Genomic DNA, 13,062 nt, shown 5'->3' with positions numbered 1-13,062 from the left:
TCATAGTTGTTGCACTGTTTTGAAAGACCGATTGCCATTAGCTGAAGCGAACCAATCAAAATCCTTGGCTTAGAAGAGAGATAGGACTCGATCGGAAGCGGAAACGATGTTGTAAAATGTCTATGCTAGCTGGACCACGTCGAAAACAGAAGTTATCGGCAGATCCTAGAGGGAATGCTTGGAGTAAAGGTGAGGGTGTCCGAAAATAATCGACATTGAACATTTCAAATCTTTATTTTGTATAAAAGTGAAAAAAATTTGATGACAAATAAGATGTTATCTATGACGAATGTGAGATTCTGGATAAATCCGGATATTTTGAAAACACGTGTTTCGAGCATGAAACACATTTCTGACATCTATTTCTTTGCTATTTAATAGTATTTATGCAAACACTGTTAAACAGGGGGCGGCGGGGATAAGCCACAGTTTCTAACCGAAAACTTATATTTTATTATTCTGACCAGACGTCTTTTATGTGAAAATGAGTCCCTGCAGGTAGGGCGTAGTGTCAGGTCGTTTCGGTAACAAGTCGTTTCGGGACTTTTTTCGGGACATGTCAAAAGTCGTTTGGGAATATTTTTTTTATCTTCTGTAGAAACCATTGTCCTTTTTCTTAAAACAAATTTTAATGTCAGATAAATTTAAACAATTGATTGGATAAAAAATATTACAACTTATCATACTCCCAATAGAAACACCAACGCTGTGCACAGAATGGCATTGGGCCTATCAATAAGCCCTATTGGCTCATCAGTATTGCCAAATACAACCCTCATGGACGCTGATGCAACACTCATCTACAGCAATATCTCAGAAACACAACACAACGACAGTACTACAGAAGAAACAACCTCACCAGAGGTAGACAGATTATAGGATCTAAGTTTTATGCTTTTAAACAAAAGTGATACTTTTTATGAAACAACTGAATTCCCCAAATTGTATTATTCCAACGTAGATGTACTTACCTCATCAAAAAAACTAGAACTCTGTGAATATATCAATACTGAAAACCATGACATCATATGCTTGACCGAGATCCTTCCTAAATCAACAAGTCTATCAATTGATATTCAGTCCTACCAAATAGAAAATTATTCTGCACATTTCGGAACTGACAAAATTTGAGGAGTTGTCTTATACACTAAAAACGCACTATGTGCGGCCATAACGGAACAAGATGAACCCTGCCAGGAATATGTAATGTGCTCAGTCAAATTGAACCGAACTGATAAACTACTGATATGCTGTGTCTACAGGAGTCCGAATAGCTCAACAGACAACAATATTAGGCTTAACCAACTTATAGAACATTTGAACACTACCAGCATATCCCATATCCTACTACTGTGTGACTTTAATTACAAGGAGATTGACTGGGAAAGGCAACAATCTTCAGTCAGTGTAAACAACCCTGCCAGTATATTCCTGGAAAGTATCCGTGACAAGTTCCTTCACCAACATGTTCTCCAACCAACACGATATCAAGAAAACCAAACCCCTTCGACTCTAGACCTGATATTCACCAACGAAGAGGAAATGGTACAGGACATATTATGCATGGAAAGACTAGGGAAAAGCGACCATTTAGGACTCCAATTCAAGCTCATCTGCTATTCTGACCCACAGAACAACCATAACAACAAACCTAAAAAGAACTTTTTCATAGGCGACTGCAGGTATCAACCGGTTCTTAGCCAACATAGATTGAAACATTTTAGAAGATACTCAAGGAGTAAAGTAATCCTGGAACAACTTTACTGTTTTTCTCCAAAAAAGTATTGACAAATATGTACCAGTGAGTAAGGGACAATATTCCAGAAAATTCCGCAATCCAGAGTTGAGTCTTGAGGCTAAACAAGCGATAACTGTTAAAAGGCGCCAATGGATAAAGTATCTGCACTGCAAAACTGTCCTGAACTTCCTAACTTACCAACAAACTAGAAACATCGCCTCTTAAAAAGTCTGGAAGTCCAAATAACATTTCAAAGAAGACCTAACACTAAAAATCAAAACAAACCTAAAACTTTTCTGGACTCATGTAAGATAATAATAATAATAATAATTGGAGGTTCTTATATACCGCTTTATCACAACCTAGTTCGTAGGTCGTCTCAAAGCGGTTCACAAATTATTATCCGTGGTTATAGGGCCTTTGCAACTAGCCAGTACATTTCTCAACTCCCTGGGGAGCATACAGCCGGAGCTGCCATTTCGGCGCTAACAGCTAGCATTCAACAATTCTAGCACTGCCCAACCACATACTCATTTACAGCTGAGTAGACTGGAACAAGCGGAGTAAAGTATCTTGCTCAAGGGTACAACACATTGCCGTGCCGTGGCGCGAACCCGCAACCCTTCGATCACGAGCCCGGCATCCTACAACTAGACTACCGTGCCTCAAAGATAAAAAACATAGGTCAAATCAAGTATTGGAAGAATTCAAAAACCAAATGTGGAAATATCTACTGATGACAGAGACACAGCAAATGCTCTAAATAACTTCTTCGCAAGTGTTTTTGTTAGAGATCAAGATCTACCACACTTTCCAAAGAGAAATTACCAAGATTTGCTATCAAAAATCATTATCCCAGAGGACTCTGTTCTTAAAGCTATCAAACGGATTAACCCAACAAAATCACAAGGACCTGATGGTATTCATCCTAAACTTATTTTTGAAACTGTAGAGGCCTTAAAAAAACCTCTACAAATCACTTTCCAAAAATCACTGGACACATCCCAACTGCCAACACCATGGAAAGAGGCAACTGCAAGTGACACCAGTCTACAAGAAAGGACCAAAAAAAGACCCCGGTAACTACAGGCCAATAACGTCAGTACCATAAAAAATAATGCAACGTCTAATAAGGGACGAAATCCTAACTCACATGGACATGAATAACTTATTCACACCAGACCAACATGGGTTTAGATCGGGGAAATTCTGCTCTACTCAACTATTAGAATCCCTGGAAAACTGGCATAAAGGACTGGAAGCTGGTGATAACACAGACGTCATATATCTGGATTTTAGTAAAGCTTTTGACAAGGTCTCGCACCATTTCTTGGTACACAAGCTAGAACAGTATGGAATTGAGGGAAGAGTTTTAAACTGGATAAAAGCCTTCCTGGAAAATACGGTACAACGAGTAACGATCGATGGAACAACCTGAAACCAGTCACAAGTGGAGTCCCTCAAGGGAGTGTTTTAGGACCAATACTGTTCCTGATCTATGTCAACGACATGCCTGATATGTTAAGCTGTACAATTAAACTATTTGCGGATGACACTAAACTCTCTGCAAAAAATGTAACATCAGCAGACCGCCAAAATCTACAGGACAACATAAACCATATGTGTGATTGGACCAAAACTTGGCTCATGCAACTTAACAGCACAAAGTGTAAACATCTGGAGCTTGGACAGAGACAAGGTGACCATGTCTACACCATAACTCAAGATGGAAAAGAATCCCCAATCGTACGAGTGCAACACGAGAAAGACCGAGGTGTCCATATAGACAATCAGTTAAAATCCTCAATCAACGCTAACTTAGCTGCATCAAAAGCAAATTCATGAAATTTCATTTCAATGGAGCAAAAATAAAATGCTTAAAACATTGTTAGAATCAATGTTAACACATTCGTCTCTTATTGTCATTAACAATAATGGAGAATAAAGTGAATTGAAAACATATTATTATAATATCAAACAAGGAATAAACCTATCAGTAATGAAAGAAATTGATGTTGAATATATATCATAAGTTCCTCTAGATCTGTATTTAATAATGAGATTAGTTTCATCAGGTAACAACACACTGTCAATCGGGTAAATGTTGGTAGGTATCCACTCATGCACTAGCAATCTGTTAACACTATAATTATCCCAAGAACAGGTAGGTCGTGATAGAGGTCAATAAAGTCATAGACTAAAACTATACTTGTGTATTTACATGGCTTTTTATGAAACGGGAGCAAAATGTTATTTATAAGTAAAAATTGCATATGTCCCGAAACGACTTGTTACCGAAACGACTAGCATTCGGGCGTAAGAAATATTTAAAACTTAAGATCAAGTTCTAATAGGCCTATTTAACTGAAACTCGGTCTAGGAATGATCAACTCATTGTCCTGACAAACTTAACTTAACATTATACTTAACTATTTTTTACTCATTATCTCCACTTCATATTTCAACAACAAAAATAAAAAATACTGTAGGACTCAGGTGACCGTTACTAGTAAGGCCCATGGGCCTCTTGTGTTACTTTTATGAAGGTTTTTAGGGGGTGATATGAAATAAATTACCATCTTAACATTTTATTAAAGGTTTGAAATACTATCTAGAGTCAAGAATATGCTCTCACTGTACTGTAACCTACAAACTGTACTGTCTTCTAGTTCTGTCTTTAATATGTGTTATCGAATGAATGTTCAGGTAAAATTAAAAACATCCTGTGTTTCCGCTAACCCTTCTAGATTTGTGTGCCTACCCTAAAGTTTTTATTGGCATTTAGTGATATGCACTGTTAAAGTCAGAACTCTTGCTCTATATAAGCATAGTAAAATATTTTCCTAGATGAAAAGTGGCCTAACAACCTACCCTATTTTTTCTGAGGATGCTAGCTGATTTATTTTGGGCCTAATGCCTTATAATGGTATTAAAAGAAATTTAGGAACAAAGTAAAAACAAATTTTGTTAAAGGTGACAAAAGACAGATCAGTAGACAAATTGTCTTATAGAAGATAAAGAAACACAAGTATACCAGGCAAGTAATACAGGTATACAAGGCAAGAAATACAGGTATACAAGGCAAGTAATACAGGTATACAAGGCAAGTAATACAGGTATACCAGGTAAGTAATACATGTATACCAGGCAAGTAATACAGGTATACCAGGCAAGTAATACAGGTATACCAGACAAGTAATACAGGTATACAAGGCAAGTAATACAGGCATTTCAGAAGAAAAAACAATAAGTACAAGTATATTCATAATTGGGAACAAGCTTAAAAAAGTTTCAGAATTTATTAATTAAACAATAATTACATGCTCTAAGAAGGATGTTTAATGTCGAGAGATGTCACCATATGCTTTTTTCTTGACAACAAAATAGCATTTGTTGGCATTTCGCTGAATTGTATTTTATATGGTTATTATATATATAATTACCAAACATTGGCTTTATTGACAGATAGATATGGAAAAAATGTATCTGGATGAGTGATATAAAGCAAATTGGAAGATTTACTGCATACAGTATTATATTCTTCACCCAAAAACTAATCCCTGGTTTTTTTTCAGATGAATCCAAATTTGGACACAAGTTGCTGGAAAAGTTTGGCTGGTCGAAGGGAAAAGGACTTGGAGCGAACGAAGATGGCAAAGTAGATCATGTGAAGATTTCTATGAAGAATGACACCAGAGGTAACTTTCTCTAACATGGTATGAATTAGTGCTAAAATAATGACTCACAATAAGTCATGCTGATTCAAGTTCACTTAAATTTCTAATTTTTTCATTCAGGAATAGGGGGGGGGGGGGGGGGGGGGTGTTGTAGTCATTTGTCAAAATCAAATGGTTTTGTTTTGCCTTTTATCAGATTGGTTCAATTTTTCTCAATTTGATAAAATCTGGATACTTCAGAACATAATTGCTATAACAACACAATCATTTACTTTTATTTGTAAGGAAATTCTCAAAACGAAAACTTCTCACTGACCTACATGAAAAATAGTGTCCCTTTTCTTTCAAAAGAACTTCAGCAAAGCGTGTATGAATTCTCTGTAAGCCAAAAGACATGACATCTTTCTTAAATCACTCCTATAAACCAGTGGCCAGAGCTTTAGGTCCTGTGAATGTAGGAATGAAAATAATGCTGTACAAGGTTGTTTCAAAGGATGATCACTTCAGAAGTGACAAAAAAGAAATGTAGCAAACCATTACCGCTATGTATTGATCTCACTTTTTCAGGTGTTGGATGTTCCAGGAATCATGAAGACAACTGGATAGCTCATCAGGATGATTTTAATGACCTGTTGTCCAGTCTTAATCAAGATACCCCCGAAAAGGACACAAATGATGAGAAAGAATCTGATAAGGTCACTGGGTTGGAGAAAAAATCTAAGGCCTCGCGCAGCAGAGTCCAGTAAGTTAATGTGGTCGACTCTTTTTTTTTTTTTTACCTCAATGCTGATTGGTTTGTCAAATTTAGAAAATTAGTGACTTGACAAGCCAGTCAGCATTACAATCACAAAAGTTGGAGAAAATTACCAACTTATTTAAGAGTTTTGATAATCAGCCTGGCCAGCTAGAAAACTGAACACAGGGTTTCAGAGTAGCTTGTTTCTTATGGTAGCAACACTGTACGGACACTGAATTGCATACTAGTGCTGGCAATCGGTCCTAAAAATAAAGGGCATGTCTCGGATAAACATTGATAGCGGATTCATCCTGCACAACACACCTACATATATATATAGAGAGAGAATAATACATGCCTTTTTCCATATCACACCCAGTATCAACCCGAGACTGCGATATCAGCCCGAGGGTCTCACGTTTCCCCCTGGGGAGGGGGTAAACTTGACTATAGTTTATATAGGGAAATCATATTTTGGACAGCATTTGTTTAATAATTTCCGTTGGAATTAATTCAAACTTGGTCAGCATTATCAGTATTGGATAGCAGTTAGATTATATGCACAAATCAGCCCTGACTGAACCCCAGGGGCTGATGGGCGGGGCCAAAAAGGGTCAAATTGACTAAAATTTCAAAAATCTTCTTCTCAAGATCCAGATTGGTTGAATCAAATACTCTTCATAGATGGAAGGGTCTCAAGGTGCTTTACCAAAATAACGAATTTCATGACCCTGGGGTCTCGCGTTTCCCCCTGTGGAGGGGGTAAACTTTACTATAGTTTATATAGGGAAATCACATTTTGGACCAGCATTTGTTTAATTTCCATTGGAATTAATTCATACTTGGTTAGCATTATCAGTATTGGATAGCATTTTGATGATATGCACAAATCAGCCCTGACTGACCCCCAGGGGCTGATTGGTGGGGCCAAAAATGGTCAAATTGACTAAAATTTCAAAAATCTTCTCAAGATCCAGATATGGTTGAATCAAATACTCTTCATAGATGGAAGGGTCTTAAGGTGCTTTACAAAATTGTGAATTTTATGACCCTGGGGTCTCATGTTTACCCCTGGGGAGGGGGTCAATTTTACTATAGTTTTATTGTGAATTATATAGTCCCCAGCCCCCAGGGATCTGAGGGGTGGGCCAAAAAGGGTCAAATTGACTAAAATTTCAAAAATCTTCTTCTCAAGATCCAGATATGGTAGAATCAAATAATCTTCGTAGATGGAAGGGTCTTAAGGTATTTTATCAAAATTCAGCTGACTGACAGAACCACCATTTTTGTACAAAGTACATCTTTCACACTACTTTTGCATTACATGTAGTTCAAGTTTTTGTTACAAAATGAGTTCTTTTTCATTTGGCAACATCGATAACATCAGTTTTTACATAAATCAGGTGATCGTTAAGGCCCATGGGCCTCTTGTTTCTGAAGTATGTGTGATTACACATTTCCAAGTGAAGTCACAATATCGGGTGTTGACATATCACCGTCACGCATGTGTACTATTGTTTACCAGGTGTTACTATAATTAATACTACGGTAATGGAATGCTCGTTACGAAATACGGAAATGACGACACAAAAATGCAACAAGAAAAACATGTGTATAACGAAGGGTGGGAAGTCCTTAATCAATGTTTCCATTTATCAGTACACCTCTATTGCATACATGTTGAAAGTTAAGATCAACCCACTAGGGTTTTAGGGTGTCATTCTCTGAACAGGATAGTGTCCGACAAACTGAAAAGTGCCCCTTTTTTATGTTTCATAAAGTCTTCTGAAAATTGTACTTTATTAAACCAAGATATTTTTCTGTCGATCCAGACCTCTCCTAGCAAGATATTATGTAGGCTTATGATAGGATCACATCTTTTCTGGTAATAAGGACATTTTACTAGGGCAATGGACTTAGTAACTTTCATTATAGTATAGGCGTATTGACAAATGAGGCTAGTACCTGTGGAAAAATAAAAACTTTTATTTACCTGCCTAGAATAATGTTTTGAGAGCTGAAAACATAATTGTTTTTGCCTTAGTTTTTCCAAGTGGATAAGAATATGGAAGTCATGTTTTTACACCAGTTGAGTGATTTCTAGTATTTTTTAATACCATAGATTTGGAGTCGAAAGTGCGAATGTATTACATATTTGATTGATAAATTTGCTTGTCTTGCCAATGGTGGTATGCTAAATGAAACCTCCATATATCACCACTGTATTCATCATGTCAGCTTTATAATGTATTTTTTTCAGCTACCAAAAATTTACCAAGGGAAAAGATTTGTCATCAAGGTCTCGGGAAGATATGGCGTGTATATTTGGCCGACGTAAAATTAAACAGGAGGCCGATCTTACTCCATCGTCTGAGGTAAGGGGGAGATGTAACAGACTTAAACGTGGTTTGTTATGGACAGTGCTTTGGGTCTTCACATTGACTTTGTGCTATAAAGTGTGCATGGGTAGGGGAGTGTTTTAATTACTGTGTTGAATTCTTTTCTTGGAAATTTAGCTGCTTTTTATATTTCATAAAGTGTTTGTATGTTCAAACTGGCATTTCTTAATGCTGATCTACAACAGTATTCAAACACAATGGCCGACTGATAGCCAGTAGCTATGAAAGATCTAGTTGTTGTACCAGTATTCATGAACTTGTAGATCAATGAATAGTTCAGGATCATATCAATAAAAAACATTCTAATTGTTTATGATAAACTGAACACCTGCTACTGGTACTGTAAATTGTTAATTTGAACACTGCCATATACACACAAAATTTACTGGAAAAAAGTCAAAACTGCCAGAATTTCCACTTCTTTACCAGTCCATCAGTAATGTCAATATAAAGTTCAGTTTTAAATTAGCAGTTAAATATACAAACCCCAAATAAACAAGGATGAACATCCAGCCCATTGGTGCAGTGTCCTCATGAAAAGCCTTAACCTTTGTTGTGTTCATGGGTTTTCTTCAGATAAACTAATGCAATTGATTCTTAATTTAGTTTTATATAGTCTTTATACCCTTTATAGATTTTTTGCTGATTATCTTCAGGAGATGGGTAAGCCTATCTGACATCTTTTGGTTTAATTTTGACAGGATGATGACAGTTCCTCGGATAGCCAGAGTAAAACCCAACATGGGGTCATCACGGTGAGAAGCACAGACAGTGTACAGGACTATTTCGCCAAGAAAATGGCCGAAAGAAAGGCTGCCATGGTGTCTCAAGACTTGGATGATAAGTCCGAGGACGAGATGCGTCCTGGATTTGGTATAGATACAATTAACAGTGATGATGTAGGAAAAACAAAAAAGAAAGTGAGATTCAGTTTAGGAGAAGTTGAAGAAGATAATGTTGACACGTCGAAAACAAAGAAAAAGAAGTTGAAGAAAAACAGGAAAAGTAAAGACAATGAGGAGAGCATTGGAGAAACAACCGGAGACACTGCTGAGGATGATCAGGATGAAAATGAGGAAGATTGTAATAATAGAGACGGCAATAAGTCTCCCAGGAAAAGGAAACATTCATCTGAGTCACAAGTTGATGAGGAGGTCCAAGCTGTAAAGAGTAAAAAACTGAAAAAAAGTAAAAAAAGAAAGACTGAAAGTCTTATAGACAATGAAAACACTGTCAAAACTATTGAAGCAAATCTTTCTTCTGACCAGATTGAAAGTGAAACAAAGTTAGCGAAACGAAAACAAAAAAAACTTTTATCACAGACCCAGGTTGAATCTGGTGAGGAGAGCCAGGTTAAGTCCAAGAAAATGAAGAAAAGTAAAAAGGTAAAGGCTGATGTATGTGAGGATGATAGTGAAAACAACCCTCAGATTGACATGTCAAATAATCAGTCTGTGAAATCTAAGAAGAAGAAAAAGAAAAGGAAACACAAGCCCATTGTTGATTGATGTGAGTCAGGGTTTACCACCTAAGAAACACCAAAACTTTTAATATATATTGTCGCTTAATAATTTCAACTCCCTGCTATTCAAGATAAGATCTAGTGATTAATGCATGTATTTTCAGTACATACAACATGGTTTAATACTAAAATAAACATTTATAACTATTGCAAATTATTGCCTTTATATTAAAAATGAAGCAATTACTGTTTTCGTAGAAGAGAAATTGTCTCGTGAGCATCAAACTGTAAAAAAAATCTTCCTTTAACAAACAAAATTCTAAGGTCTTGTGTCATTTGTAAGGCCAAATAAAAAGTGTTTTCCGTTAGGTTTTGAAAAATCCAGTAGGTGACCCTCCATTTAAATTAATTTCAGGCCCCTTTCAGATTAACAATAGATATTCTGTCTAGGGCTACCAGAAACAGACATGCAAAGGCCATATAAACATATTTTACAGCATACTGTACATTGAAACTGGTTCATAACAAACCACATGACCCAATAAACAGTGAAACACATTTATAGTGATCTGTATATATGCTTTACATAATCAAGGTTACAAACATTTACAAAATCTGATAGGTTAAAATTACTGATGCAACAAAGAATATTTTAGTACAGCTGTACTTAACTTTATATTATGAAGCATAAAACTGAACAAAGTGATAGCCAAAAGTTTTGCTTAATAAGAGGTAAACTATTACCAATTACAAATCCCTTCCAATAATTAATAAGCATCTTTTTTAAAAAGAAATGAAAAGTGAGTCCCTTATATAAAGATATGGCGATACAGACATTCTGGAACCAAGGATAGAATGTCTATATCCCCATTACCTTCATACTGATCGACACTTTTGTACCACCGCTTACTCTGGATTTTGGTAAAGATTGACACTGGCTTTGTGAATCAATGATAAATAATTACAGATATTTAATAAGTTACACTTCAAGTTAACCAAGGATATGTTTGGAAAGAGCAAAAAAAGTATAGTTGACCAAATGATACAATAACAGAAGAGGCAGTCTGTGTACATAGGCAATATCAGGACTTGATTGTGTTAGTGATACATATCCTCCTGCTAAAATAACAATTTAAGAATTTCACAGACCATCACATTTCTCATTTCAGAGTGTCGGACAACCAGTTAACTAAAACACTGTTTCCTAGTTTATAGGACTTCACCTAGGGCACCTGTGTGGAAAATTTATCTCAACAAGGGTATCGATCCTGTACAGGACATGTGTATGTTGCCAAAATTTAAGTAGGATAATGATAAAAATGTATGGAAAATGAAACTAGAAAGTACATGTGTATAGTAGCAAATTCAAAATTGGTATATTTTATATTTTTTAGGCTGCACACTTTATGACTGAAGACAAATGTTCACAAGTACAAGTACCAACATCAGATACACAAGATTCTGGAAATAGTGATTCAGCTGGAAGTCGACTAGTAAATGACATGGAACCCGTGAAAATTGAAACAAATATGCCAAACATTATACAGAGCAAACTTAAAAGAATTGAGAAGGCTAGGAAGCTTTATGTGCTAACACAAAAGTCAAGTGACAGTGGCAAGCCCCTGGAATCTAAAACAGATGTGCCTTTATCACAAGGACAAAAAAGGAGACATAAAAAACATGAAAAGAAGCCCCTGGGATCTAAAACAGATGAGTCTATGTCAAACAGACCCAAGAGGAATACTGAAAGAAATAAAAAATCTAGAACTCTACATGTGCAAACACAAAAGTTGGCGGACAGCCAGGAGTTGGTGAAATCTAAAACAGATGTGTCTTTGACAAAAGGACAAAAAAGGAGACGTAAAAAACAAGAAAGGAAAGCAACAATTAACCCTGGAGGGTATTTAGGATATTGTACTAAACCATCTGATTGGCAACTTAATGCAAAGAGCAAGAAAGTGGTCAACCAGGTAGAGAAAAGTGCTCAGGCATTTCCAGGATCCAACTGTATGACAGTGATAGGCTATGGTAAAGATTCTACTGTGGTTCTGGCTAACAAAATTGTACAAGCAAGGACTGTTGTCCATCACAAACAGCACAACCATACTAACAGATTTTAGCTCTAACCTTCAGGCTGGGATGTCGTGTCCACCACATACCAAACTGTAGTTGAAAACAGTTTAATTTGTATTATTCCATGGAATGGGACTCGCATCCATCACAAAATGTTCAGCAGTAATAAATGTTTTTAGCTCCGACCATTGGACTATAACAGACATCTATCAATCATGAATTGTGCAATAGGGCAAAGTTGTTCAGATGCTGACTAGCTTAATGTCTTGTTAACACCATTTTTTTAACGAAAGTGCAATTCCTTAAAATGTCAGTAAATTTACAAATATTTTTACTTATTCTCTTCAAAGGATTATTTTGAATCCATATACATGCGTTAAATGCAAATGGAAACTATTTTAGTAACTTCAGACACATTGTTAGATAAAGAAAACCATGTTAAATATATTAAAGTGTGAATTGTGCATGAAATACAACTGGAAAATATTTTAATAACTTCAGAAACATTGTTTGATTGTATTCAAGAAATTGCATAATTTTGGTCCAAGAACTGCATTTATAGGTTATATAAAGTGTACATGTGCTGAATTATTGATATAGGCAAATTACTTGTTACACATTTTACATAGATATCACAAAAGAATAATTTATTCATGATATTATATGTACGCAAGTGTGCTGAAAGTGAAACATATTAATTACCGGGTACCAGGTATGTTCTTAAAAATATATGAATTATTTCATTAAATCATTATTTTTCTGTCAGAGTTATATTACTTTTTGGCTATTCAGAATTCAATGTTTCAAAGCCAATCTGCTGTAGATTTACATGATGTGACATTACACTCGAGTAAGTGAAGCACAATGTGAAAGCTGTAGATTACATGATGTGACATTACACTCGAGTAAGTGAAGCACAATGTGAAAGCTGTAGATTTACATGATGTGACATTACACTCGAGTAAGTGAAGCACAAT

The 13,062-nt window shown here is 36.0% G+C and overlaps 1 protein-coding gene across 2 annotated transcripts; it reads left to right on the top strand.

Moving 5' to 3' along the window:
• The first annotated feature begins 81 nt into the window (after positions 1–81).
• On the top strand, positions 82–12,846 carry LOC110442916 (PIN2/TERF1-interacting telomerase inhibitor 1-like). Of its 2 annotated transcripts, none has more exons than XM_021486807.1 (6): positions 82–189; positions 5,314–5,436; positions 5,983–6,157; positions 8,412–8,526; positions 9,252–9,935; positions 11,407–12,846. In XM_021486807.1, the coding sequence occupies exons 1-6, from the start codon at positions 117–119 to the stop codon at positions 12,130–12,132; spliced, it is 1,896 nt and encodes a 631-aa protein (XP_021342482.1). In that variant the 5' UTR covers positions 82–116; the 3' UTR covers positions 12,133–12,846. The 2 variants fall into 2 exon arrangements, with proteins under 2 accessions (XP_021342482.1, XP_021342483.1); XM_021486808.1 differs by having other exon boundaries at positions 9,252–10,059; positions 11,407–11,495.
• Positions 12,847–13,062: the final 216 nt, after the last annotated feature.

This window comes from Mizuhopecten yessoensis, unplaced genomic scaffold, assembly GCF_002113885.1.
Source record: "Mizuhopecten yessoensis strain PY_sf001 unplaced genomic scaffold, ASM211388v2 scaffold716311, whole genome shotgun sequence".
Classification (NCBI taxonomy): Eukaryota; Metazoa; Mollusca; class Bivalvia; order Pectinida; family Pectinidae; genus Mizuhopecten; species Mizuhopecten yessoensis.
The sequence above is the reverse complement of the archived record's forward strand: the minus strand, read 5'-3'. Positions and strand labels throughout refer to the sequence as shown.

What these genes read in the sequence shown, in the direction of transcription:
- LOC110442916 (XM_021486807.1), top strand. Translation starts at nt 117, where the DNA reads ATGTCTATGCTAGCTGGACCACGTCGAAAACAGAAGTTATCGGCAGAT. An exon ending in AGGGAATGCTTGGAGTAAAG is followed by an intron (nt 190 to 5,313) that starts GTGAGGGTGTCC and finishes GTTTTTTTTCAG; the next exon opens with ATGAATCCAAATTTGGACAC. An exon ending in ATCTTACTCCATCGTCTGAG is followed by an intron (nt 8,527 to 9,251) that starts GTAAGGGGGAGA and finishes TAATTTTGACAG; the next exon opens with GATGATGACAGTTCCTCGGA.